Source organism: Hirundo rustica, chromosome 2 (assembly GCF_015227805.2).
Source record: "Hirundo rustica isolate bHirRus1 chromosome 2, bHirRus1.pri.v3, whole genome shotgun sequence".
Lineage (NCBI taxonomy): Eukaryota > Metazoa > Chordata > Aves > Passeriformes > Hirundinidae > Hirundo > Hirundo rustica.
In genome coordinates, this window is record NC_053451.1 from 36,287,850 (window position 1) to 36,314,184 (window position 26,335).

Here is a 26,335-nt window from a genome sequence, read left to right on the forward strand (position 1 = left end):
TCTTCTCAGAACTTTGTCTCCTGTGCCTGACCTCTCTGCATGTCACTACTCCACAAGCTGGAGGAAATGGGAAGTTAGTAAGTCTACAGGTTGAGCAGCTCTCACTTCTCAATAAAACTCCATGGCAGGATGTTGCTATAGCTACAAAGCTTATACAGCTCAGTTGAATCTAAGGTATCTTACCAGAATATACTAAGCTCCTAGCCTGTCAGATGCATGCTGCACCAGATGTTTTATTATGAACAACTTAAGTGTTGAGTGTGATGACAGACATGCTTTGCATAAATACCTTTAGATTGGGGGGAAAAAAAAAATATTCCTCCATATGAATTCTGTCTGAGTGAGCAAAATCCTCAGCTCCATACCCAGCAAGACACAGACTATCTACATATCACTTTCTTTTCAGGAGGCATGAAGGTGCCATAGTAAGAAGCTGAGCATTGAAATACCCTGTACAGTGGGCTTACAAGGCAGATCCTTAGGACAGGGAGAGTTGCATCTTATCCAACTTTAACATTTTTAGACCCCTTAAATTTGAGTTTGTCTCACCCTGTCCCATTAGGAAAAGAAATAGGTCAGACAAATTGCTTGTTTTTTTGCATATGCATGAAAATGAGCAAGGTAACTTCACATCCCACGGTGCTGCTGGAATGAAAAAACCAAAGAAACCATTTTTATATATAACCATGATTGAAGACATATGAAAAGCTTATCTTGGAAAGATAATAGGTACTCTCTCTCAGTTTTAATTTGGGCACATGTCCTAATATTTTTGAAAGATTCTTTTAATGTGAAAATTATTTGAGTCCTGTATTTTTGTGCAGTAAAATGGAGGAAAAAGGGAAAACTACTTATGTATCAAATTCAACCTTAAGTTCTGTTCTAGTCATTAAACCAAATAAGCAGCACCTACAAGTTTTTACTTATTTTCCTTCCTGGACTTCTTTAGAAACCTATGATAAAATTCTTCTCTGAGATGCAAAGCCATCATGGAAATGGGAAAGGACTTGACACTCACTGCTTTTTCTCCATAATAAAGGTATAAGATCCCATTCCAAACGTTAGAAATTTGGAATGGGAAAGGAGCTTTTGCTTCTTTCTCTGCTGCCTGTTCAGCATTACTCTCAGGTCAAAGACACCTACAACATTTTCTGCAAGTTAAGGAACACCCCCAAGAGCATGTCTTCATCCTTTCTGACTGCTTACTCAACTTGCTTACAAGAACCATATTTGAAGCAACCTGATGGAGAGAAGGTGGGCTGGAGATGGTGTTGGATTCTTCAAGTGCAACAGATATAGTGTTCAAGAACCCCATCCTGATATAATTGAGACTGAAATTGGGCATGAAGCTCGTTGAAAGTAAAATACAGGAAGATTTTCAGTTTATGTTTCACATTCAATGTTTTGCTTGTATGTGAAAAAATGTCCCATTTTCCACTAAATGCCAAATCTGCAAATTTAAGAACTGTAATACACTAGGCTTTAAGAATGTAGACTTATAGAAAATTATACCTAGTTAGAATCATATATTTTAAAATGAGAACATGGATATTAAAGGCAGAACTTTAGAATTCATCTGGACTAAGTTTGGATTCTCCAGGTGAAAGAACTTTCGCGTGTAATTTTGATGAACTCTATTTTATCCAGAGCTCAATCTGCATTGATTGATAGTCAGGGTCACATGAAACAAAAGTTTTAGAAATTTCCAAATCAGTCATATTTATGAAATTATCTACCTGAAGTTGCCCAGTAATCTTATTTTGACCAGGGAGGGATAAGAGGAGAAAACATCAAACCAAATTATGGGTAATAATAACGAATTAATGCAACCAGAAAAGAAACAGTGGGAAGTGGGTTTAAAAAAAAAAACCCACTGAAACTTAAGGATGGAGAGATAATAAGCCAGGTAAGCAGAAGTTATGACAAGAGGGAGGCAGACAACTGTAAAGGGAAAAATAAACAGTATATATTTACAGGCCACCACTGTATTACCTTGCTAATAAGCTAAGAAACATCACTTTGTATCCAGAAATCCTGCCTGACTTCAAGGTGGAGAATAAAATGAAATACCAATTTTTCTAAGAAAAAGGGTATGTGTTCTTTAAAAAAAAATGAAATTTACAAAACTGGGAAGATTCATACAAGGACTATAAGAAAAACTCAACATCTTGAAAAGTCACTCTACAGAAGTAACAGGAGAACTAAAGCTCTTTGGTTTCACCAAAATAAAGATTAGTACAATGCCTGGGAAGAGAAGCTTTTTCTGGGAAAAACTTATCATAATAAAGGGCCAGAGGTTGGTGAAACACAGCTGGTTATTTCATTCGAAGAATGACTAATTCACAGGCTGAGCAGGCTATCTGACAGTGAGTTCAGCTCCATCTCTACATGAGGTCCTTAGGTGAAGATGCTCTGAGTGTACCTTTATAAACAATATGTTATAGCCTAAGTAATAACTGCTAATAACTAGCTGCCATTTTATTACCTATGCTACACAGCAGAAATAAGATATGGAGAACAGGCTTCTACAAATTAAAATCAGGGAAAGGTGAGCATGTTCTGTGATTCTGCCATGTGTGATCAACTATAGTTTATATATGTTCGCCTTATGCACTCCAGAATTGCAGTCTTGGACTACCGAAATGCCCACTGTAGCTGCCTTCACTGAGGTAAGGAAATTTCCTAGATCCTTGTCACAGTCCCCTCACTTTGATTTTTCACCTCTATTTTGGCAGTACTTCCTCTATTCTTCCTCCTACCCCCTGTAACATCAACTAGAAAGTTATAAGAAATCTATCTCAAGGAGAAGCAGTACAAACAAAACATCTAATCCTAGTTAAAATAGAAAGCACCTGATTAGATCACAACAGACTGAGGAACAGTCTGTGGAGGAATTTTCCTCATATTTCCACTGTTCTCAACAGTTAGGTTGGATTTTGGCCATGGGACTCATTCAGTGTAATGGTTTACCATCCACCCCAGATACCGTCTTTGCAATTCTTCAAGTATATATTGCACTTTGAGAAAAGCCATTCTCCATACATTGTTTGTTTGCCCTTTGACAATGTAATTGATTTTATATGGAGGCTTTCACATATATCACCTGGACTATATATCTGGCCAGCCATAAATGTTGTCAGACTTCCAGAAAGAAAAATAAAACCTCTCAGTTAACGAAAATCTTAAATACGTCCTTTTCCAGTCACTATATTCAGGATTATGAGTTATATTATGTTCATTTAAAAACAAGGCAGTGATTTATGAAAAATATTGCCTGCAAATTCAGTTGCCAAGGTAGATGGCAACTGTTCTGTTAATAACCTTCCCAATCACTCCTTTAATGTATACGCATACAATATAATGATGTAAACACTGTGCATTACAGCATGGGCCGCCTCCACATCACGAGCTTGCAATCAGATTTTAGTAAGATGGATGCAACCTTATTCTCTCTCCAGTGGCTTTCAAACTAAATTAAAGCAAAATCTATAATTTTTGGCTTGCCTCCAAGATCAGAGTCTCCTGCATGATTCAAGGACCAGCTAGTCAGGCTGCCTTAGGGAAGGTGGAAAAGATTAAAAGATCCAGAACATGACCTTTGCCCTTTCTTAGCTTTCAGAGAAAACACAAATTATCTTTTATAGGGACAGGAAGTGTTCTTTATGTGTGGACCAAATGTGAATATCTGTTCTGCTCCTTAATTGCACAGAAAATTTCAAATTTCGAAGCATCATTGATTTAATTCCTGCGCTATTAAGCTGCCTGTGCTTAATTTTGATGCATAAAGGCAATGACAAGAGCAAGACATCCTCTTTTTTCCTTGTTTCTGCAGGAAATTAAATCCTATTTTCCTGTAAAGTATTTTCCTACCTGTGGTCTTAAACTAGTGCTCTGAAAAGTGTGTTCTCATCCTAGTCCTTCCCATGGTGTTGGTATTTTCCTCTCTCTCCCACCTTGTTCCTGGCTCTCAGAACAGTGTTCTGATCACCCATGAATCCTCAATAACAGATTCTATTTCAAGGAATATGGAATAAAGTTTTGGAAGACTTTTAACTTTGATGGTTTGTTTGTTGTTTGTTTGTTCATATATCAAAATTTAGTTTTGACCTTAAAATCTATGAAAAATCACTTCACAAATTAATTATTTAAGTTTCCTTCTACTAGGTAACATACATAAAGAAAGAATATTCTGTGGTTTGAAGAATAAGGAAAACAGATTCAGAAGTACCACAAATGTTTACAAATAATGAATGATGGGGCCTTGTTTATCATCTTCTCCTTAACTATTGGATTAATTTTAGATACATTTCAATGCATCCAAAAATGTTTAATTTGTGTACAGGATTGGTGATATAAAACACATGCTAAATTAAATGGGATGTAAGGGAAATGTTCAGCTCTTTCTTGAATAAAACACCTTTTGCCAAAACTGTTAAGGAACACTAATATTTGTGAAAAGCAATTAAAAATGAACACAGTTTAGAACAAAGATCCTATTTGATTTATCACATTATCTTTTATCAACTCTTAATATAAACCCATCAAACAGTTTATTTTGACCAAATTCTAAATTTTGTCAGACCTTTTATTCAGTAAAAATGTTATTTTGGCTTTGAATTCTGACTTGGGACAAAAAATACCTGAAAATCATTTTTCTTTTTAATTTGCATGGAATATCTGTGTTCTATAGTATGAACCAACCAGGTCTATAGCATGAACTTTTTAATCTCAAAGACAAAATATCAATGAGGTGCATGGAAAAGGAATCACTGCCACTGCGCACGTGCATCTGATAACACATATTAGAAGAAACATCTTTAGTAAAACTTCTCTGACCCAGTAAACACTGTGCAGTGAAACTTCATTTTCTGAAAGATTTCCAAATCTCATCAACTTTATAAATCCCTCTCTGATTGAAGAGATGCAGCCTGGGCATGGGGACAGTAACTGGACTATTTGCAGGCCCCAAGCAGTGGAAAAATGGAAGACGAGTCTGAAGGCTGCTAGGCCCCCATTGTTTCTTCTCCATAAAGGGAAGATTCATGACACTGAGTGCTATCAAGTGTATTAAGTATCAAGAGTCTAAGTGGCTGAAAAAGTGACACTCAAACACCTGGTCCCTAAACAAAAGAAGCAAAATGACATTTTGACAACCCGAATTTCCTGCTCTTAGCTACGTCCTCCTTCCTTCATTCTTTTAAAACTTATTTTTCTTTTTAATCTTTAGAATAACACACCCTCTTGCTCATAATCCTTTTGCAGTTTCATGGATTTTCATCCCCATTACTCTCACAGAATGCAGAGCATACCCCTCGCTTTATATTTTTCTGTTAGTCAAGATCCTTCACAGCAGGATCTTCAGTCTGGACCTTCAGCAGGACCTTCAGTCTGGCCTGAGCAGCCTAACAGCAGTGTTAAAGCATTGTCTGGGCAGTCACTCACTGCAGAGCAACACAAACATTAACTCAATGTTACTTCACTCTTCTCTCTCAGTATTCCCAGCTGGCAGATAGCATTTGCTCACTTTTCACAACTGGGATACTAGGATAAATATTTGAAATTAGGCAAGAAAACAGCTACCTCTTTCAGATGTCAACATTCAATAAAAATGAGCAAGCAGTAGGATAGGACTGGAACTTGAACTAGGTAATTTTTCCCCATATGTTCTTTCAGATGAGAGATATTTTTCAGTTTTGCTAAGATTAATGTGATTAAGAGAATATCAAATTGTGATAATTCTGATCTCAAAATTTATGTTTAAAACAGTTTAAAAGTAATTTCAGAAAACTCCAAACATGTAATTTCACCCAACAGCGAAAATTAAACATTGATGGAATAGAATACTCTCCAGCCTTTAGACAGGAAATTCTTTAGTTTTCAGAAATGGATTTCTAGAAATAGATTTTGTTCACAACTGAAAATATTTTCATGGATGAGCACAGACTTTCTTGGTATGTTATTTCAACATGGGTTTATGTCCTGGTTTGGGACAAATTTGGGAGAAAACCCCTGTAGAGGATCCATCTAAGGAAGCAAGCCCAAGTGGCCCCTCCCTCCAACCGGTCCGGTAAAAAAAACCTCTTTGGAGAAAAGTGGAAAAAACTATTTTACTAAACAAATGAAGTGCATACAAGTATAAAGAATGAATAGTAGGAAACAATAAAACCTCTCCTTCTGAAGTGAGATGGCAAACTGAGAAAGTCCTTGCCGTGGGTGTATCTCGGCTCTCTCTCAGTCTCTCCTCAGTCCCAGTCCCTCCGGCGCTGCTGGAAAATGCCGAGGTCCAGGCCCCGGTGGGCCGCAGGTGCAGCCCCCAGTGCTCCCCTGGGTTTTCAGTCCAGAGCAGGTTTAAACAGTTCCAAGAAAAAGGAAAAAAAAACAGTCCAGGGAACTTCTCTGCCCTAGCTAGCTGAAACTAACTAAAAGCAAAAAAAGATCTCTGTCCTGCAGTCTCTCCAAGCCTCCGCCGAACACGCTGTCCGCAGCAGACTGTGGAGGAGTCGGGCAGTTTTCTCAAAACAAACTCCGCGCTTCTCCTTACTCTTAGAACCAGTCTTAAAGGCACAGGACTCAATATACAGCGCAAACAGAACAGACGATTGGGGATACAGGCATCATAAAGTTACCCTAGGACAGTTTATTATTCATAAAAAGCATGACAAAATATCACCTCTGCCTCAAAAAAAATTAACTCAAATTTCAATTATATTACTTTGGGAAAAGCAAGTAATATTTTTGACCATGATACAGTTGTTGTCTCTAAAGGAGAAAAATCTAAGGTATGAAGGAAAATACAGTTTGTTACAGGCAACTGGTTTAACATTAACTCGTTGCAGCTCTTTCATTCATTTCTTCATCCTATTCTCATAGACTATGACTAACTTTGATTTAGCTTTTTTATTTGGGAGCAAAAGATGGGGGCCACAATAGTCTTTCAATGAGACACATTTGAACAAATATGAAAGGAGCTGCATGAAATAAGCTTCATGTGCAGGGAAAAAAGGTCTACTTTGATTATTCTTGCCATGGATGTAATTACATCCCAAGAAAATGAAAGTGGACCTCCTCTTTATATGCACTTATAATTAATTTAAATGGAGGATAGTGAAGTTAAAAACAGAGGACTTTAAAGATGAGTATCATTCAATGTCTACCTGCAGAGTTGCCTCAAGAAAATGTCAACAAACTGTCTTATTTCTTTAGGCTGCGTTCAAAAGCAAATTACACCCTTTACACAACCAGAATAAATTTCACTCTTGCTACCCCTGATATATTTGGCTCATTGTGTTTCAATTTTACCCCTGTACGGTTCTGTTTTTCCAGCACACATCACCTCTTCACTGCATTTAGTGCAGCAAAATAAATGTTTTCCAATGGCAATGAAAATTGCCTTTCTAGTTATTAATTCATTTGACTCCAGGCGAATTTTAAGCAGAGATTCTCAGGGATTGATCTTGTTTCTGACTATGAAGGCCAGATCCGAATGTCAGTCTGCTTAACAGGAGGGTATTGAGTTCAAACTGGCTTTCAAAATGAGGCTTTCAAACCCCAATGACAGGAGAAGAGAAAATTGCACATATTTTTCTTTAATCTTTCAAAAAGACCAGGGAATGCTTTCATATGGGAAATGGGGTAAACAGGCAGTTTTGTCTCTTTTGGAAGCCAGCCAGCCTCTTCCTGATTTCTCCCATCATTTTCGATTAACCGTGGTGTCAAGTGGTTAAGCAAGACAAGGCCAAGAAAAATGTCCACAGTGCATGGGCTGCGCGGCACACCTGCATGCCAGCCATCACCACCCAAAAACACATGCACAAATTTCCATCTCTACACCTTCCTGTGAGCATTTCCACAGAGGTGGACAACAGTTACATGAGCTAAAAAGGATCTGAAACATTCTTGCAAGACTAAATTAGGCAAATTCTCTCTGCTGTGCTACTTTTCTTCTGACAGAAGCACACGCTGAGTTCTCGGCTGCATTGTTGACTTACTATCTGTCTGTGAAGCTGGTTTAAGAAGTGAATGTTGGTTTAATTTTAAGGAAAGTTTGTTTAAAGTTGTACTCCTACAACAAAGGTTGAAAAAAACACATCTGTAATGTCACCTGAAAGAGCTGGACCAGTAGGAACTCCAGCACACCCTTGCATGCCTGTTGTAGTAACCCCTAAGTTTGAAGGCAGTTGCTTCAGGGTTTAAACGATAGGTCCTTAGTACAAGGAATTTCACATCCCAGTTTCACTCATTCCTGCTCTCTCCTAGCTCCCTGCCATGCATTGTTAACTTATCTGTTCATGAGGCCACAGTGTGGACTGAACCTCAGAACTGATAGGGCTTTTCGAAAACCAGCCCTTATTGTGCATGAAAAGGTTTTATTTTAAAGGCAGATTGGTTCAGAGTAGAGCCCCACAAGTGATTCAATGCAAGAAAGACTAGGAGACTGGGGGAAGATAATGGTGATAATGATTCCTGACAGAGCCAAACAAGAGAGTTACAACCCAGGACTAAGGCTTGCAAAGATTTCTGATTGGCCTGTGTAAAATACACTACAGAAAGTCAGGATGACTGGGTTTTTTTATGAAAAAGGTCATTCATTTGTTGCTCAAATTTTCTACTGAAGGGGTTGAAGAACCTTCCTTCTTAAAATTACAAGACCTAAACTGACAGCAGTCTTTTCTACCTTCTCATTTTTAGGAAAAGAAAAATTACTTTTACAGGTCATTTGTGAACCTGGAGGCATTACCTAGTTTAATTTGTAATGCTAAATGTCAAAGGAGCAAAGCTTACAAGAATCTCTCAACATTTTTTGTGTATTTTAAATCTGGAAGCCTTAAGGATTTACCAACACAACTTCAGATCAACCTCTGAAAACATTAATCCACTGCAGACAAAGATAATTCGTAAGTGCATAAGGAAAGATTCAAACAAGAAAATTTTTATTATGAAACTGTAGATGTATGCCAGGCTTTTCTTTCACTAGACCAAAAAGAGACCTATAAATTTATCTGCTGATGGGACTACCAAAGAAATGAAACTAACAGGTTTTTAATACCTCTTTTTTACTCCCCATCCAGCTCTGGAGGAGAGGGCCCTCCCTCTCCATGGAAATCAATCACAGAAGCCAAAGATCATATTGAACACAATACAAACATAAAGATCAGAAGAGTCCAGTTAATAAACAAATTTATGAATGAAAATTAGCGAAAGATAATGAATGTAGCTGGCCAAAACTACTGGAAGAGTGAAAAGAAGTATTACTTTCTATGGGTGGTCAAGATCCTACATCAATAATAATTGCAAGGAGCAGGATTCAACCTTTTTTTTTTTTTTTTTGAAATAATACCTCTGAATGTAGCACACTGAGTTGAGTAGCATATCTAGAATAAACTACAAGTTACTATAGTAAAATGAAAAATAATTACCACACAAATAAATATATAAATAAATCATCTCTCTTTTGCTTATTTACTCAATTCCTTCTTTTTAGCATTCATGTGTAGGGTTTTTTAAAGGCAGTTAAAAAAAAAAAATTAAAAAAAAAAAAAAAAAGGCAAGGGATAACTTGTGCCATAGTTGTTGGAAAGTGCCCTGAACATCAGATATTTCAAAGAAGTACCTTGATCAGCTAGTATTTTTCTATTCCATGAGAAATACCACCTCTTCTATTGTAATAAAATTTATGATGTTTACCTGGAGAGCCTATTCATCATTCTTACCAGACTATGCAACTAGATAATAGGATCATAAGGTTCACCCAAGTTCAGTGTTCTTTCACTGAAGTTCAATATTATATTGCTGTAAATATGGTATGAATGAGGCCTCAGGTTTTAACAATGTCCCACCTACCATATCCACTTCAATAATGGCAGAAGCAGGCACATGTTGTACTACACATATAATTTTGTTTTTCTCCTTCTTCACATTCAGCTCTTCTCTCATTCATTTCTAATCTTGCCCATAGCATCTATCTCGCATTCCAGTCCTTGTGTCCCTATTCCCTTCTTTCCAGTGCACATTACAAAGTTCCTCTACCGTAAGATTAATGTGCAATACGCTACCATCTGCTCCAAAGAGTGTCTACAGAAAGTGGAAAAAGTACATATTTTCACTCTGTGAAGAATCAGACCTTGTTATAAGCATAACTATTCCACACTGAATATAAAATCATCTCATCTCAATAAGGAGAGGTGTAAAAGTTGTTCATTGCAAAAACTATATGAGTCATCAAAAGTAGTCAGAATATAAAATCTTATGCTATTGTTAGTGGCATTCTTTTTGACCATGATGTTACTCATATATATTTGTGATGGGAAGGTTGCACACCTAACCATGCCAAAGACATCAGCTGGTACAGAATACCCCCACTACATGATGTCATGTAGAGTGATTTATACACCGTTTTGAACATTGAAATTTTAGATTATACTGTTAATGTATTCATGCATCTCCATATAAAAGGGGCTTCAGCTATTCACCAGCTCTCAATATCATGATGGAAACATGGTTTTGACAATCTGCATGCAAGTTCTAGCTGCTTTGGGGGTTTTGTTTAATACTGCAAAATAAGTTCTCTACTTATCTGTAGGAGGAAATAGATCTCAACATTATACCATTGGACCAGCATCTCCTCAGAAGGGGCTTTGAATAATATAAAGCCTGCCAGAGAAGCAAACTCAGTGTGTGGGAAGGGCAATCTGCTCTTTATTGGTTGCAATAAAGCCAGCATCATCTGCCACTCTTTGGTAACGTCACTACCACTACTTGATCTCTTAACATTTTTCATTCTCAGATTGTATTCTGAGCCTGCCATTCAGTATCTGTCTATATGAACAGAAGCAATGTGGCGAGGTCCTAAAATTCATCACAGAACTTAATTCTGTAAAACTCTTTAAATGGTGTCATTAGGCAGTGGCTGATGGAACTTGCTCTTAAGACACTATGAAATTCTAGTCACTCCTAGAAAGATGAACTCAATTCTATCAGTACAAGGAATGATGAAATCAAGCATACTTTTCCTAACATTTTGCTTTAATCACCTACTCTTCTGAACACTGGATAAAAGACTTAAGCTCTATGTCAAACAAATTAAAAGAGAAAAGCAATCTAGCACACAGTTCTGATTTTCTGGACATCTGATGGAACATGAATGTGTAAGGAAATTCAAGGAAACTTCCCTTGCTCTCTCCCAAAACAATGGCCAGAGGCAGAGGAAGAAGTGGTGTGATACTCCATGGAGTACTGTAAAAAGGATGGAAAGATTTCTGATCTCAAGGAGCTGGCACAACTTGCATTCAAATATTAATCAGAATTGTGTGTTTTCTAGTACCTGTGCCTCTGTGGCTCAGATATTAAGCAGGAACGCATTCTGACTCAGGTAGTTTCAGATGATGATTTAGATCTCATCCGCACTATGAAGACCAGATGCTTTCTCACTACCCATTGATTCTAAAATAGTCATAATTATTATTCTAAATATATACATTGATTAGTATATAAAGAAAAAGAAATAAATGTCAACTAAATTAAATTAAGGTAATTGAGGAGACTCCAGATTAATCACTCTCACCAATGACTGACCCTAGAGCACACACTGTGTTTCAAAATTTGTTTTCAACCATTGACAACATGATGCTACTTCAGACCCACAGAGAATGTAAAGTTATTATTAAGTAAAGTAAAAGTCTATACTGTAGACAGCTGACTGGCAAAAATCCAACAACATCAAGCTATCATCATCCATCAATTAGACCACATCAGAGTATTTCAAAGGCATTTTTATATGGCAAAAAACAACCTCTTACCTTCGGTGTGTACAGCAGAAACATAGGTCCAGTTATAGCGTTTGACAATGTCCACCATTGCCTTTGCTTGCTGTGCATCCGATGGCACCACTCTCATAAAATACTTGAACAGAGTTTTGTCACTTAGGTCCATGCTTGTAGCAGAATAAGCAATTTGAGGTATATTGAAAAGCTGTAACAAGTTCTGGACCTGGATAGCAACGGAGCTGGACCCAGGCCCAATGACACCAACGATGGGTTTCTTGGAGCGGAAGGATGATGATGATCCATCCACACATCGCACCATCCCTTCCTCTTCCTCAGAAGAAATAAGAGAGTCCCTTATAAACTCAATGCTCTGCTCCAAAGCCACAGCAGAATGCCAGCAAGAGTCCCTTATTTCACATCCTAATGTTATATTTGGCAACAGTGTGGGGTCCAAATTAATTCTGTCGAGGGTGTGTAGCATTGCCTCCACCCTCTGAATACCATACTGCTCTCTCACCTCTCCACATTTCCTCTCATGAACTTTGTCAACGGTTGGTTGATGATGGACAGAGAATAGAGCTCCAATGATAATATCACCAGGCATGTGCGCAACCACTCTTCTCTCATTTGCCTGTGCTGAAACCAAAAGCCCCAAGTTTCCACAGACATCTTCCTTCAACAGCAGGATTGCAAGGAACAGCAAAAGGACCATTTTAGGAAAATTTAGGCTGGTAGAGACAACATGATGGAAAAAAGTTGGAGAGCTGGTGTAAAGCTGTTATCAAATCTTCTGGATAGAGGGAGCACTATACTGATTGTTAACCAGGAGTTGGCATCTGTTCTCTAAGGAGTCACCATCATCTCTGAGTGGACAGCTATGCAGAGCTGCACATGAAGTCATAATTCTCATACCCTTGAAAAATTAATAAATAAGAGAAATATATTTAAAATTAATCATAAAGTCAGCAATATATATAATCTTATATATTAAGATACAGTATTTTATAATATTTTCTAAAATTTCACCTATTTCTACAGCTATCAGTGCTTGTAATACATTGTCTACTGTGTATGCTTGCTTTCATCATTTTCAAGCTGGAAACTTTATCTCACTTGAGTGTTTCACAATCTTAGGCTTGTACTTCTGCTGGTATAAATCAACTTCTTTCGTTTTGACAGTTGTGTTTAAAAATTCTTTGAGGAAATGTTTTCAAATGCACAAAAGACTGACAAGTATTTAATTCTACAGAAGAAAGGTGTGTTGCCATTTGTAATAGATGTCTTTGAAAAAAAACCTCCCTTTAATTTCAGACACTTTGTCTATATCTAATATACGTATGCCGCACTAATGTACCCTGGGCTACACTCTATTATCCATTTCTGCACTAGGAAAGTGCTGTTGACACAAAAAGCTGTTATTCTAAGGAAAACATTATGTATAAATCTGTTTTTACTTTTCAAGATACAACATGAAACAAATTGGCTTTTAAACAGGATTAAGAAAACTGATTTTGTTGTTAATATTTATATTTGTTTTAAGTGAAGGAACAATAATTCTAAAACGGTGAAGCAATTAAATTACTTTCAAATTTTTTATATCCTTCAAAAATCATCAATAAAGCAATTTGAAAAATCTTTATACTGTACACAGCCCTACAGACTCTACTGGTAACAAGAAGTCAACACAAAGACTACAGAGATGCACTAATGCCAAAAATATTTGATCAGCTACATTTACCTATAGATTGCAATGCAATCTGCACTCATCTTTACTCTTGCTGAAGGATAAATAAATAAATGAATCAGCAAACACTTCGCATCTTGGGCTGTGGTTAACTTGTGGAAATAGAAAATGTACTTGAAAATGTTCTGCACCTGGCAGTGGATTTGCATCAGAATGCTTCCAGTTTTAAATATAGTGCTTAAACAGTTGTTTGCCAGGTCTTGATCCCTGAGCACATTAAACTCTATCTATTACTTCTCACCTGCCAGTGAATGCATTGAAAGTACAGAAAGGTAAGTGCACTTTTAAATCTAAGATGCTGAGCTACTTAGTGAACCAATATGCCCAAGTTAATTTTTAACAAAACAATTGCAAAATTCTGGGGAAGACTCCAGTCTCCATTTTCTTCACATAAATCTTTTGATGCAATAAAAATTTTAAAAATTCATCCATTTCTGACACCATCAATCACTTCCAATCCATTAACAGTGACTCTAATTGCACCTAGATATTGTACAGTGAAAGAAACCATCTCAATAGAAAATCTACCTTTTTTTTCAAATCAAAAATATCACAGGATTTTATTCTTGAATTTACTCCTCACAGCTAGGTCTTTCAGTATAGTGACAGAGTGAAACTCTTCCTGATTCTGAAGACGAGATAAAAAAAAATATAAAAAGCAATTTTTTGCTTTCTTTTATTTTACCTAGATGTATAAATTATAAATTATTTTCACAGAAGAGTGAGTGAGTTTGAGTGAGTATTCCCAAATGAAATGCAAATCCTTTAAAAGAAGAAACATTTAATATAATATTTAAATGTTTATTGTAATATTAAGAATTTCATATTTTATTTTTAGTAATATAAAGTGCTAATAATCAAATAAGGCTCAGACAACTGTAAAACACTTCAAGAAGGTCTGGGTTTTTAAATTCTCTGAAGAGTTGGCTTATCAATACTGCAACCCTTTGCCACTAAGGAATAACAGCAGTTCAGTTCAGGTTAATTAGTCCCTAATTACAGACTATCACTATTGCTTATGCGTTGCAATTATTTGTTCCATCACTCTAAATTTGGCACCACATAATTTGCAAACAGTCGAACGGATGAACGACAGGGGATGTCCTTGTACAGGATCACAGCTGTTGAATTCCTATACCTTTAATTAATTAAATGTAGTATATGTAGACTTAAAAAAATGAAATTATTAACTTATTCGCATTTGAGCAGAAATAGTATTCTGTTATTTAACACCATGGATGCTTATTTTTCTGAACCTCTCAAATTAAGGCTACATATCCAGAACAAAAGTACATCTAGACAAGTGCCAGCTCTGCTGCAGACTGTAACTGGATATACAATTAGATGCCTTTTTATAACCTATCAGCCTGTGAATCTGCAGATGTACAAATAGAGAGTTCAGGGTCTTGGGGTGAGCTTGTGGTCCAAAAAATCCAATCCACTGTTTTAAGTCTGCAACACATATTCACCAAATATTTTGGTCTTGTGTCTATGGATTAAAATTTTCCATACAATATACATGAGAGAGGGAGGGAAGGCCATTTTTATCTTCTTCCCTCTAAAGAACAGCTGTTTGCTCTTCTCTGCTTATAGCTGTGTCTATCAGTATAAAATTACAGGGTAAAGAATGAGGCAAAGCTGAAGGACTCCTTCATATTTCTGGTTCCATAATACTAGAATGTGTCATAGCTGGGGAATTCCTATTTCTGAAAGCCATCAGAAAATGTCAGAAAAATCTTCCCTTCGAGAAGAATGGGCCAGATGCAGGCTGCAGTTGCTCCACAATTAATGAACACTCTTCATTATATTAAAGCTAAGGTCAATTTAGTTGGGACTTAAAAAGTTCGTAATTACACTGAGAACACTGCTTCTGTTTTTTAGTATTGGGCTTAGGATTCATCAAAGCACCTGAAGTCAGTACTTTCTGTGGCCTTTCATAATGTAATGAAACAACTTGGAATTTATGTTGACTAATATTTCAGTGCATTTGTATTGCGTAATAGAGATCTGGTTCTCCAGTCTTGCGCGCGTAAACTTAAGAAAAGAATGGTTGAGGTGGAAAGGCACTTCAGGAAGTTATCTGGTCCATTCCCTCTGCTTACTTATCAGTTAAAACAGATTTCTGAGCTTCATGCCCAGCCAGGTTCATAAGATCTCTGAGGATGCAGACTCAACAACTTTTTTTAGGCAATCTCTTTGACCACAGTCACAGTAAAAAAGATTATTTTTATATATATTTAAAGAGATATTTCTGTGTTTCAATTTGTGCTTATTGCCGGTCATCCTTCTGATGGGCACAGCTGGTCAAGCCATGAGAAGATATCCTGAGACTTATCAGGTAACAAATCCTGTTTCAGGCAAAATGGCTGAGCAGAGAGCTGATGGACTAAACACACTAATTATATTACCTGGAGAATGTCTTCCTGAAGAGAAGATGGCCAAGGGAACCATTCAAGTATAAAATTTCACTGTGCTTCTCTCCCAAAAGAATCACATACAAGTCCCTCCACATTTTGATTACAATTCTCTCTTACTACAGGTATCTTACTATTATAATCAGGATGAGTACTAAAACAAAATTAAGTAAAATTTCATAAGCTTAAATATAACTTTTGTTTAATTTGTTAAAGATAATTCTAAAGGGAATCTGCCCTCAGATTGAGAACAGAGGTATCAGCAGTTTCAAAGACAGTGAACTCCTGAGTGCATGCACAAAGTAATGGGAATTGTTTCCCAGTTAATAATTTATCTGATTTTTTTTTTTCATTGATGGACAACATGCACAGCACTTAGGGTCAAATTTATTTTTCATGCTGTTCAATATCTTCATCATCAATGGACTTATACTAAATTGACTGAAACATAAGCAAAATAGAACCAGGTACTTAATTACTGGTGTGTCAATGTTCTTTGCTTTTTTCAGTTATGGATCTAATTATAAACTTATCCTGAAGTCACATGTTTTAACAATAGAGGATACATTGGTCTCAATCTTCTGGTGCACTAACTTCAGGCTTAAAGACATTGCAGAAGTAGGACAGAAAAATAACACTGCCAATCCGCCCTTTGTTCAGTCTCATCCCAGATGAAAGTTTACATTCTACCCAGATGACTGAGGACACAGATCTGATGAAGCACTCAACATGTTCCTGAGACCTCTGTTCTCTCTGGCAGTATAAACTTCATGCCAGACTCTGTCAGGAGAAATTCTCAGCTGTTCCCTTAGGGCAGAGTTACAACTACTTCACACTGAGGTTAAATCGAGTAGAAAATGAGCATCTGTAATATTCCATGAAACATCATGCAAATCTTTCATTATTAAAAATATATCAATCTTTTAAAATGATACCAATATCAATTGCATGTCCATCTGTACTTGCAGTCTGTAGAGACCAAAAGAAACTAAAAAGCACGCCAGTATCTAAGGACATTAATTAAAAAACTTGATCAAAAATCAGATTGCAAGCAGCGGTACACGACGAGCTGATTTTCCACTGTATTTGTGGCTGAGAGTTTATACATGGGCTGCCTCTGGCTGCTGTTAAGGGCTCCTGCTGCCGCAGGTGTGACTGTGTTGAGGGCTGCAGGGTGACCCCCCCTCACCGGGGCTTACATTATTATAGCAGCGCCCACTAGTGACCCCGCAGCGAAGCACCTGCGCCTTGCAGCCTCAACCCACTTGGCACGGTGGTTTCTAGGAGGCAAAACACCAACCTGGCTGAGGGAAATTGTTTTATTTATTCTAATCTGTATCATTGGAAAAAAGTAATAAAAAGGGTTTGGGGTTCTTCTTTGTTACATTTTTGTAAGCTTACAGCAGGCTCGTCCATAGTTTCTTAATCTTCAGGCAGATTTAAGTAATAAAAATAAAACATCAGATTACTTAATCAAAGAACAGTGATGTAATAAAGCTCATGGCCCAGTCCAGGAAAGCACTTATGTATATGTGCTGTGCTTCTCAGAAGAATACTATTGGTCAAATATCTGTAAAGACTTATCTAAAGTTTAAGGTTCTCCTTAAAGGATTTTCAGGATCAGAAAAATCACAAAACCTAACGTTCTTAAAATCCATTCATTTGTAGCGACAAAATTTACTTATACGTTATGTTTGTATAACTTAAAGCCATTGTACCTGCTAAGTAAATGCTTTCCAGGCATTCATTTACAACAGATACCAGAATTAATTTAAATCCATCAGAAATGAGATAATATATATTGGCGTGGATCTAATTAGTATATCCCAAGGAATTAACCTATGTTTTGTCATCAGAGAAGATAAAACCATAGCAAGCTGCAACTGAATTACTGGTTCAGAGTCAGTCACATCACTTATCTCACAGGGAAGATCTTACAGTAGCAAAATTTGGAACAGCCTTAGAAAAACCGTTACATAAAGAGAGTGACCTCTCAGCTCATCTTGATTTGGACCAATGTTAGGAGAAAGTACACTCAGGATGCCAAGCTTTGCTGAGTTCTACTATGGCGTTGCAAACTCCAAGCATTGCATTCAAGCTATTCTGAATATCTATCTCCCAGTATTCTGGGGAGGCTCATTTTGCAGGAGGAGGTCCCCCCTACCCATTCCTCAGAGGTAATGCACTTTGGTCACACAAAACCTGACGGACTCAAATGGTCTTTATTTGAAAATCATGAAATATGAGCACCCTGTTCTGTTTTGAGATTTCTACTGCTGTTTATTTTTTCTGTCCACAAACAAAACGAAACAAACAAAAACCTCAACATCAGGAAAACATTGTTCATTACATTGTCAGTTCTCCAAATTCCATGATATTGGATCAAGCTCTTTGACAAAATAACCCAAGATTTATATAAAAGAGAGACTAAAAAGCAGTTTTCTGTAATTCCACTCAGAAATATGAAAAAGCTAAGCATCAAGGGAGAATTTTCACCATTTGGTCAGAACGTCTACTGGAAATGACAGACTGAAGTGTTGATCTAATTTCTTCATTGATAATAAACAGAGAATGTTTTAATTATCAACAAGATCCTTAGCAATCCCTGAAAGTTCTTCCCCATTTATGTCCACACATGGTTTCAGGTTGATGAAACAATTTTGGCTTTAATATATATGTGCTTAACTTCCCAAGAAAACTTGAAATTATCTCTGTAATTTTGCCAAATATACTACATATTGCTGCTGTTACCAAAACCCAGTTACACCATGTGATGCAGGAACTAAGAGCTCAGGTGTGTTTTCACCTGTAATCCTAGACTTTTTATTAATTAATAAAACTGTATGGGAGGAGGTGATCAAGAAAAGACAACAGCAGTTTCAGAAAACATTTTCCAGCAAGTTGCAACAAGAGTGGTCATGGTGGGATGCCAGTATAACCACTATGCCAGCAATGTCATAACCATGTAGGACCGTAAGATGACAGAAAATCTATATAGGGACCCCAAAACCACTCTCTGAACATTTGAAATAATGATCACTGCTGTGATCGTGTAACAAAAATATTAGAATATAGTCAAAGTGTTTGAGAATTCGCAAAAGATTAACATTCAATTGAAATGTTTAGGAATATGGTAATATTTAAAAAAAAAAAAAAATCATAGGGAATTTAAAGAGCCTGGCAGTTAACTCCTCTATACATCTTTCCCTTTCAAGATTTAGAGTGGTGCGTTTTCAAGATGATCCTCTGCCACTTTTGAGACGATCCCCTACTTTGTCTTCAAGACTAGGAGAAAGAAACGTCCTGGCTCTCCCTGCACTCAGTCACCCCCTCCCCACCACCGGAAATTGCTTCTCAGGGAAGAGATGGAATGTGAATAGGGCTGTCGGGGTGGCGGAGCCCCAGGGTGCAGGACAGGGCTGCCTGCTGGCAGCGGGCAGCGGCAGGGAGGAGAGCGGGCAGCGGGCAGCGTGGAGCGGGCAGAGGGGAGAGGACGCTGTCCCTGGTGCTGAGCACCGCCCGCCGCTGGCGCTTGCCGCCAGGCAGGTCTGTGGAAGGGGAAGAAGAAATTAAACAACCTAGAAATCAACCGGTGGTAAAAATTGCCACGGTGTTCACATTTGGCAAGCAGGATGGCATTTTTACAAATAAATGCATAGATTTGCGTCTTAGAGAAAACTACTGGACGAGGTTAACTCCCAACATAGCTACCTGCGCTGCCACAATGAAGTGGCTGTGCATGCAGACATGCATGTGTGCATCCACACTGCTGCTTATGTCTCTGTCTCCCTGCTCAGCTAGGGCTATCGCTGTCCCCCTCAGTCCATAATGAATTATTTTTGTAGCTGGGGAGATCAGCTTTGATTATTAAATAAGTAACAGACGGGACTCGCCAAGCAGAGCCAAGTGATTTGTCCCAAGGTCACGCAGAAAAGTCTATGGCTGAGCCAAGCCTGGCTGTCTCTGGAAAACACATTCCCATTTCCATTATACCTTCCTAGCAAGACAAATCCCCACTTGTGAGCAGAGGGACTATATCACACACATCACCAAATCCAGGTATGACTCTACCCCCAGTCCCTGCAGCCCCACACATATCATGCTCCCCGGGAGGGATCAGTGCCAGCTGCCCTCCAGCATCCTGCCCCTGCCATGCCCCTGCAGCCCCTAGAGAAGTACCCCACCAGCTGGTTTGTTGGTACCTCAGGAGCTGTGCTAGTCCTCCATCAAGCAGAGTACGGAGCAAAAGCAAGAAGGGAAGGAGGGGGGGGGAAGAGTCCCTCCTTTATCCACAAGGTTTCTGTCCACAATCCAAGGCACATAAGTACCCTCTACCAACCCACAACATTACCTTGTCAGTGGCAGCAAGTTCTTCTTCCCACAGTGGTGGCAAAATGGTCCTTTTGGTGGCAATAATTAAGACAGGTAGGGGTAGGCACCACCTTTTTTCAGCCACGGCAGAGATAGCACTCCTCACACAGACCTTCTGGAGCTGAATAATCCTCAAATGCCTCTGCAAAGATCACCAGCAGGTGAGCCCCACTCGGCTAGCATTGTCACTCCTCCAGCTATAGGTACATCCTATTTTCTCCTGATCACAGGCAAGTGCTGAGGACCGAGTATCCTACCCCCGTGAGTGCATGCACATACACGCCATGCAACACGCTGTTCTCTCAGCATCGCCCAAATCTCATTTGCAAGAGGCGTGAACGGTCCCTGGATTTAAGGGAGGGGGAAGGCAGGAGGAGGAGGAATAAACAAACAAACGACAAAACAACAGATGGGTCTTTGCTCTCTGCCACCGCAGCCTTGGTCTTCCTAAATACTTGCTGCAGCCTGACCCACCTGCTTAAACACCTCCACCCTTCCTCACATTTGCACAGTAGCAATCTCTCTACGTTTTTAGCGAGCTAACCCTGCGTTCCCCCCTGTGAGGAAATCTCTCCAGATGCTCTGAAGGTTGTGAAGTCCCCCTACAAACAGACCCCTCTCTCCGACACTACGCTCCAGCAAGTAAGAAAGCGGCAGTCAGGTCAGAACAGCATCATACAAAAAAAAAAAAAAAAAAAAAAAAAAAAAAAAAAAAAAAAAAAAACCCACAAAAAAACACCACCAACCCACGCTGTTTAAAACGGAGTCGCTGGGCGCTGGGAAGAGTTTACCCCTGCCCTGCGATACCGGCGACGTTTTGCGAGCTGTCCCACCGACGTTTGCTGTCCACCGAGGTCGCGGTGCCGGGGGCTAGGGCACACTGAGGGGCGAGAGGGGGCTTTTCGTATGGACGGGTACCGGGCTTCAGCGCAACTTTTTAGTGCCACCAAGTGGCACAGATCCCTCCAGGAAACCAAGCAGCATGCCAGCCTGAGCTCTGCCTGCTGCTCTCTGGCAAAGGGAGAGAGGGGGATGCAAGAGCAGCGACCAGCCCTCTGCACAAAAATGCACAAGCCGAGACAGAAATATCAAGCGAAAAGGAGGGACTGTTTGCCACTGAAGGGCAGGTTGCCCTCTCCAGCCCTCGCCTGCAGGGTGACAACGCTGGGCACGGCAAGATGAGGAGCGATGCCCCCGCCAAGGGCAAACCGAGCTGCCAGCCCCGCGGGCGGGTTGTGCCCCCTGCCTCTGTCCCCCGCGGGCTGCCCCCCGCACCTCCCCAGGCAGGTGTTACCTGCAGCCACCCTTTCCTGCCGGGCTCTCTCCCCTCTGGCATCCCGGGCTCTCTGGACCCAGAGACTCTGCAGTTCCCTGCCAGCCCTCTGCTTCCTCAGCCAGCATCCCTGGACCGTATCTGCAGACCTACGGACAGGCTTTTTATTTGCCTACATTCTGCCCACAAGCTCGGTACCCTGCGAGCCCTTCCGCTTCCCCGCCCTCCCACAAATCCCACAGCAGCACTCTCGCCTGCTAACTACCTGCTGCCCGCAGCGCGCATCTACCTTTCCTCGGTTAACCCTTCCCTTCGGAAGCCAGTCGAGGCTTTACCTTCTCCCCCGGTATCCCCGCATTTTCCCAAACCCTCTCGTCTCCCCCTCTCCCCCGTTTCACGGCTCAGCCCCACACAGCCGGCTCCTGCTTCCATTCACACCCAGCCATCCCGCACGGCACCGCTCCGCTCCGCTCCTCCGCCCGGGGTGGGCACAGGGCCGGCTCTGAGCGCGGGGAGGGAGGTTGTGCCTGTGCCTAGGCGTGGGTGGGTGGGAAAGGTCCGAGGTAGCCTGAGCCCTGACAAACTCAACGCATCCTTGCACTCCCACTGCAATAAGGGACACCAAGGAACCATCAAAACACAATGCCAGACAGATCGTCTCTTTAATCAAAGCCCTTCTTAGCAAATAAACAAACAAATAAAGTCAAATGAATGAATAAATAAATATTAAAGCAAAATAGCATTTGAGTAAGAGCTGATCGGGCATCTAAAAGGCTGCTGACCGTTTACCAGGCTGTATTTGCAGGGAAGGATTAGCTCACACATCCATTTTCAAGAATTAACAGCCTTTCTCTGCCACTGCTCCACAGCTTGACACTCCCTGCTGGTTCTCCCCTCTTTGGGTTGCTGCTTAAAATATTATCTCTTTTTATTTTTTTTTAAAGCAGCTGCTGAATGACCCAAATCCCAGCCACTACATGATGTGGCTCCCCTAGTGCGAATGCATTGCAGATCCAACCTGCACCATGTCCTCTTCACCCCCCTACCCCTCCGAGCTAATTTTGATAAAGTTGTTAGAGCATAGAGGAAGAGAAAAAGTCTTACTATGACTCCATCTGTGCTCCTAATTCCCTGTGATCCCTTTATTGCTGCCTGTCTTCCACCAGATTACCAGTTTGACTGCTTCTTTCATCCCAGATTGTGAAGGATATATATTCCACGTCTTTAGCAGGCATGGAGTATACCCTCTTTCTCCTTCACATCACCCTTCAGTCCCAGCCAGGGCTGGGCTGGGAGCCCATCAGCTGGCACCTGCTTCACACCCTTACCCAGCTCTCCTGGCTCCTTCAGTCACAGAAGCCCTGGAAAAGACCAGGTCTTAAGCAGAGGGCACTGTGAGTGTGTGTGACTATCTTTGTTTCCTCTATGCAGTTCCAAGACCTTTTGTGCTAGTGCTTGGAGGGCTGAAGTTTGGGTATTACATGACAGGGAAGATCCCACTTGTCACCGTTCCTGTCACTGCCCTTATGGGTTGACAGGTAAGGAACATCTTTCCCCTTCCACCCAAACTCATGCTTTGCTCAGACAACAGTCTTCTTCATTAACCGTGTGCTGTGAAATGGCTAGAAGGTCAGGAGCCTGGAGATAGAGAAGAGGAAGGACATATATTTGTAGAAAATGCACGAACAGACAGAAGGAGGGGAGGGTTCTGTCTGTAGAAAGGAATGGTGAGGCCGAAAGCAGTATGGTATTACTGTGGGCAGGGGTCTGGAAGGAATCAATGTTGGATGAATAAGGGGAGAGGGGATGTGCCATTGCTTTGCTGGGCTGTCACAGCAGTTGTCTGCCTTCCCCTGGGACTCTGTGTGTGATGAGGGAATGGGAAAGCAGCCACATCTCATTGGCAACAGAGACAGCCAGCTGGCTGGCAGGGAACAGGGTGACCCCAGCAGGAGAGGGAGAGGATCCCCACACTAGCAGGACACACAGAGCTGTATAGAAGCAGCCAGAGGGGATGCAAAGCAGCTCCTACACACACATCCCCAAGGACTCCCTGTGAATCACATCCCAGAGTCAGAGTTCATTGTGCCAGATGTTTGGAGCAGCTGGATCAAAGATTAAAGGAGGCAAGCAGAATGGATGGGGGTGGCCATGGCATTTACATTCCTAATGCCTCTCACTGACCCTTTAAATGGGGTGCCAATAAATACAGATATATAGAAGGTGGTTCTCCTTTGCTCTCTTTCTCCCCTTTCTCCCCTAAGCCCTTTTCATCATTATCAACCATTTTGCAGAACCCAATAAATTAGCTGCTGTCTTTTCTACTGATGGTAGATTCAGTTTACCCTACCACAAAATTGTCCCTCCTATTTTGATACTATTTTTAAAGTTACAAAAAAGAAAGCTTCCTGTTTGCAGCAGCACCAGCAAAAAAATAAATAAACTGGTACCTGAATAAGGAGACATAATGACTACATTTTACATTGGTAACACTCATTACTTCTGTGGCAGTAGCACCCATAATTACTAACACATTGTCAGGGCTGTACATTTGGTGTGTCTCTGCACGCTGAGGAACTCGTACATACAGAAAATCGCAGGGGTAAGAAGAGTATGAGTAAGTCTTCGGTACAATCTGTGTCTCTGAAGAGCATCCTAACAACACAAACATTCTAAGTCAGAAAACAAGGAGGCCAAGGGAATACTAATTTGGATTATCCTAAATTCCAAAATTAATAAACCTGCAGGACACAGGCATCACAATCAAAGTGTGGGCAAGAAGATGATGTTGTATTGACCAAATAAGTGCCATGTGCATGCTTTCTTGCAAACTAATCTCTAAAGCAAAGGAAAATAAACCAAAGAACACAAAACAAAAACAAAACAAAACAAAACAAAACAAAAAAAAAAGGAAAAAATGGATATTATATGTTTGTATTCATATTTTATATATATGAATACATGCACTCATATGCGCAACAGCATTTGCTCCCATTTTGGATAAAATGGAATAATCCAGCATGCTTATAGTTCATGGTATACTTAAAAATCAAGAAAATTACTCTTGCCTCCCTAGCAAGTATACTAATGACAAGTCTGTTATGAAGGAGACAAAAAAGGTGCAAAGTATGCTATGCAATATATATTAAAAAAATGTATCCTGCTAGGGTATAATAATACATTTAGAATCTTTATCCTTAGTTCATATTGTTCTTCCAGACTCAAGGAATGCAAGGGCCTGCTTCTATACTTCTGTTTTGTAGAGATTTACATATATACTTCATATTCTCTTAAGAGTTATCCTGGTTTCAGCTACCATAGGGTTAAGTTCTTCTCAGTGGCAGTTTGCATTGCTGTGTTTTGGATTCAGACCGAGATATTTTGGGGTTTTGCTAAGTCATGTTTATCCTAGTTCAAGAATTTTTTTTTCTCATCTCCTACTCTGCCAGTGCATAAAAGAAACTGGGAGAGGACATAGTCGGGACAGGTGACATGAACTGACCAAAGGGATACTCCAAACCATAGAACTGGCATGCCCAGTATATAAACTGGGGGGGAGTTACCCAGCAGGGGAACAAATCTGAGGTCGGGAAGAGGGGTCTGGTATTGGTCAGCAGACAGTGAGCAATTGAATTGTGCGTTACTGGAGGTTTCCCATGTTGTTATGATTATTATCATCATTTACAATCATTACTGTATTTTTAGTTTATTTTTGATTATTAAACTGTTCTTGTCTCCACCTACAAATATTATCTTGACTCTCCTCCCCATTCCACCAGATTAGGTGTGGGAAAGAGGTGGGTTGAGTGCCCAGCTGTGTGGTGTTTAATTGTCACTACAGAGGGAATACAGGAATATTGTCTTTTCTAGGGTGTAGTTCATGTGATCTACCTTAAACCTTTTATTTAGGATGACAAAGAAGGAGACATTAAGATGCATCCACTTCTCCTTGGATATTCCAAAGTGAATCTATTCTTCAGAGGGATATCCTTAACTTGAAAGCACCAGGGTGTTTTCAAATAATCTGACAAGTTTTTCACTCTTGGTTGTGTATAGGTATAAAGGAGACAGTGAAATACCCAATATTTTGAAGACTGTTCTAGTTGTGTGAAAGAAGAAACCCAGGTCTTAGAAGCTGGGAAAAATCAGAAAATCCAAATTGAACCTAGATCTGAAGCTCCTTCAACATTATTCAGGCCCTGAGTAAGGATTCTTACCTTAGATTTAGATTTAGAATCTAAAATTGGAAATGCCTGTAAGATCTTATTTGGCCTGACCTTTATGCTCATCAGTGGAAAACAGGACATGAGAGAGGAAGACAGAGTACAGAGTTCTGAGAAGGGTGTTTGCAAGAAGTGTGAAAAGGGGAACAAGAAGTTATCTATGGAGATTTATGTGAGTAATGGGGTGTATCAGGTGTGGCTAAAAGATTTTAGCATGCAGATGTCCTCCAATTTTCCCACAGAAAACTATTTTAAGACAATAAAACCAGATTTCAGGGCATCGGAGTAAAAAATTAAAACCAAATACCTGAATTTACTCCCAGAAATTGTTCTGTATGTCCTCCCTGTAACTCCTTCTTTGCACTTTCTAGGGAATTAATCTCATGTTAAAAGTAGCTGTACTTGCCAAAAGGGGTAAGTGGAACTTCTGCAGTATTACAACTCTGGTTCACATTAGTAGGAGTATTCAGGGGCAGTAACTCCAACTGAGAAAGTTTGGTTAATATTTATCTTTATGACTAAAGATATTATTCCTATTATTCAAGTTC

At 39.7% G+C, this 26,335-nt stretch overlaps 1 protein-coding gene across 4 annotated transcripts in view; it reads right to left on the reverse strand.

The window, feature by feature from the left end:
• GRM5 (glutamate metabotropic receptor 5) overlaps nt 1–21,869 on the reverse strand; it is a 248,064-nt gene extending 226,195 nt beyond the window's left edge. For 2 of the 4 annotated variants that reach the window (XM_040056248.2, XM_058419404.1), the window contains exons 1-2: nt 20,272–20,616; nt 11,796–12,675 (exon numbers count right to left, since the gene is read on the reverse strand). In XM_040056248.2, the coding sequence (XP_039912182.1) occupies nt 11,796–12,474 (679 nt within the window). In that variant the 5' untranslated portion in view covers nt 12,475–12,675; nt 20,272–20,616. Of the gene's footprint in view, nt 1–11,795; nt 12,676–20,271; nt 20,617–21,037; nt 21,116–21,829 lie in introns of those variants that run through there. The other 2 variants (XM_058419403.1, XM_040056246.2) reach the window with 2 other exon arrangements.
• Between the last annotated feature and the right edge of the window lie 4,466 nt (nt 21,870–26,335).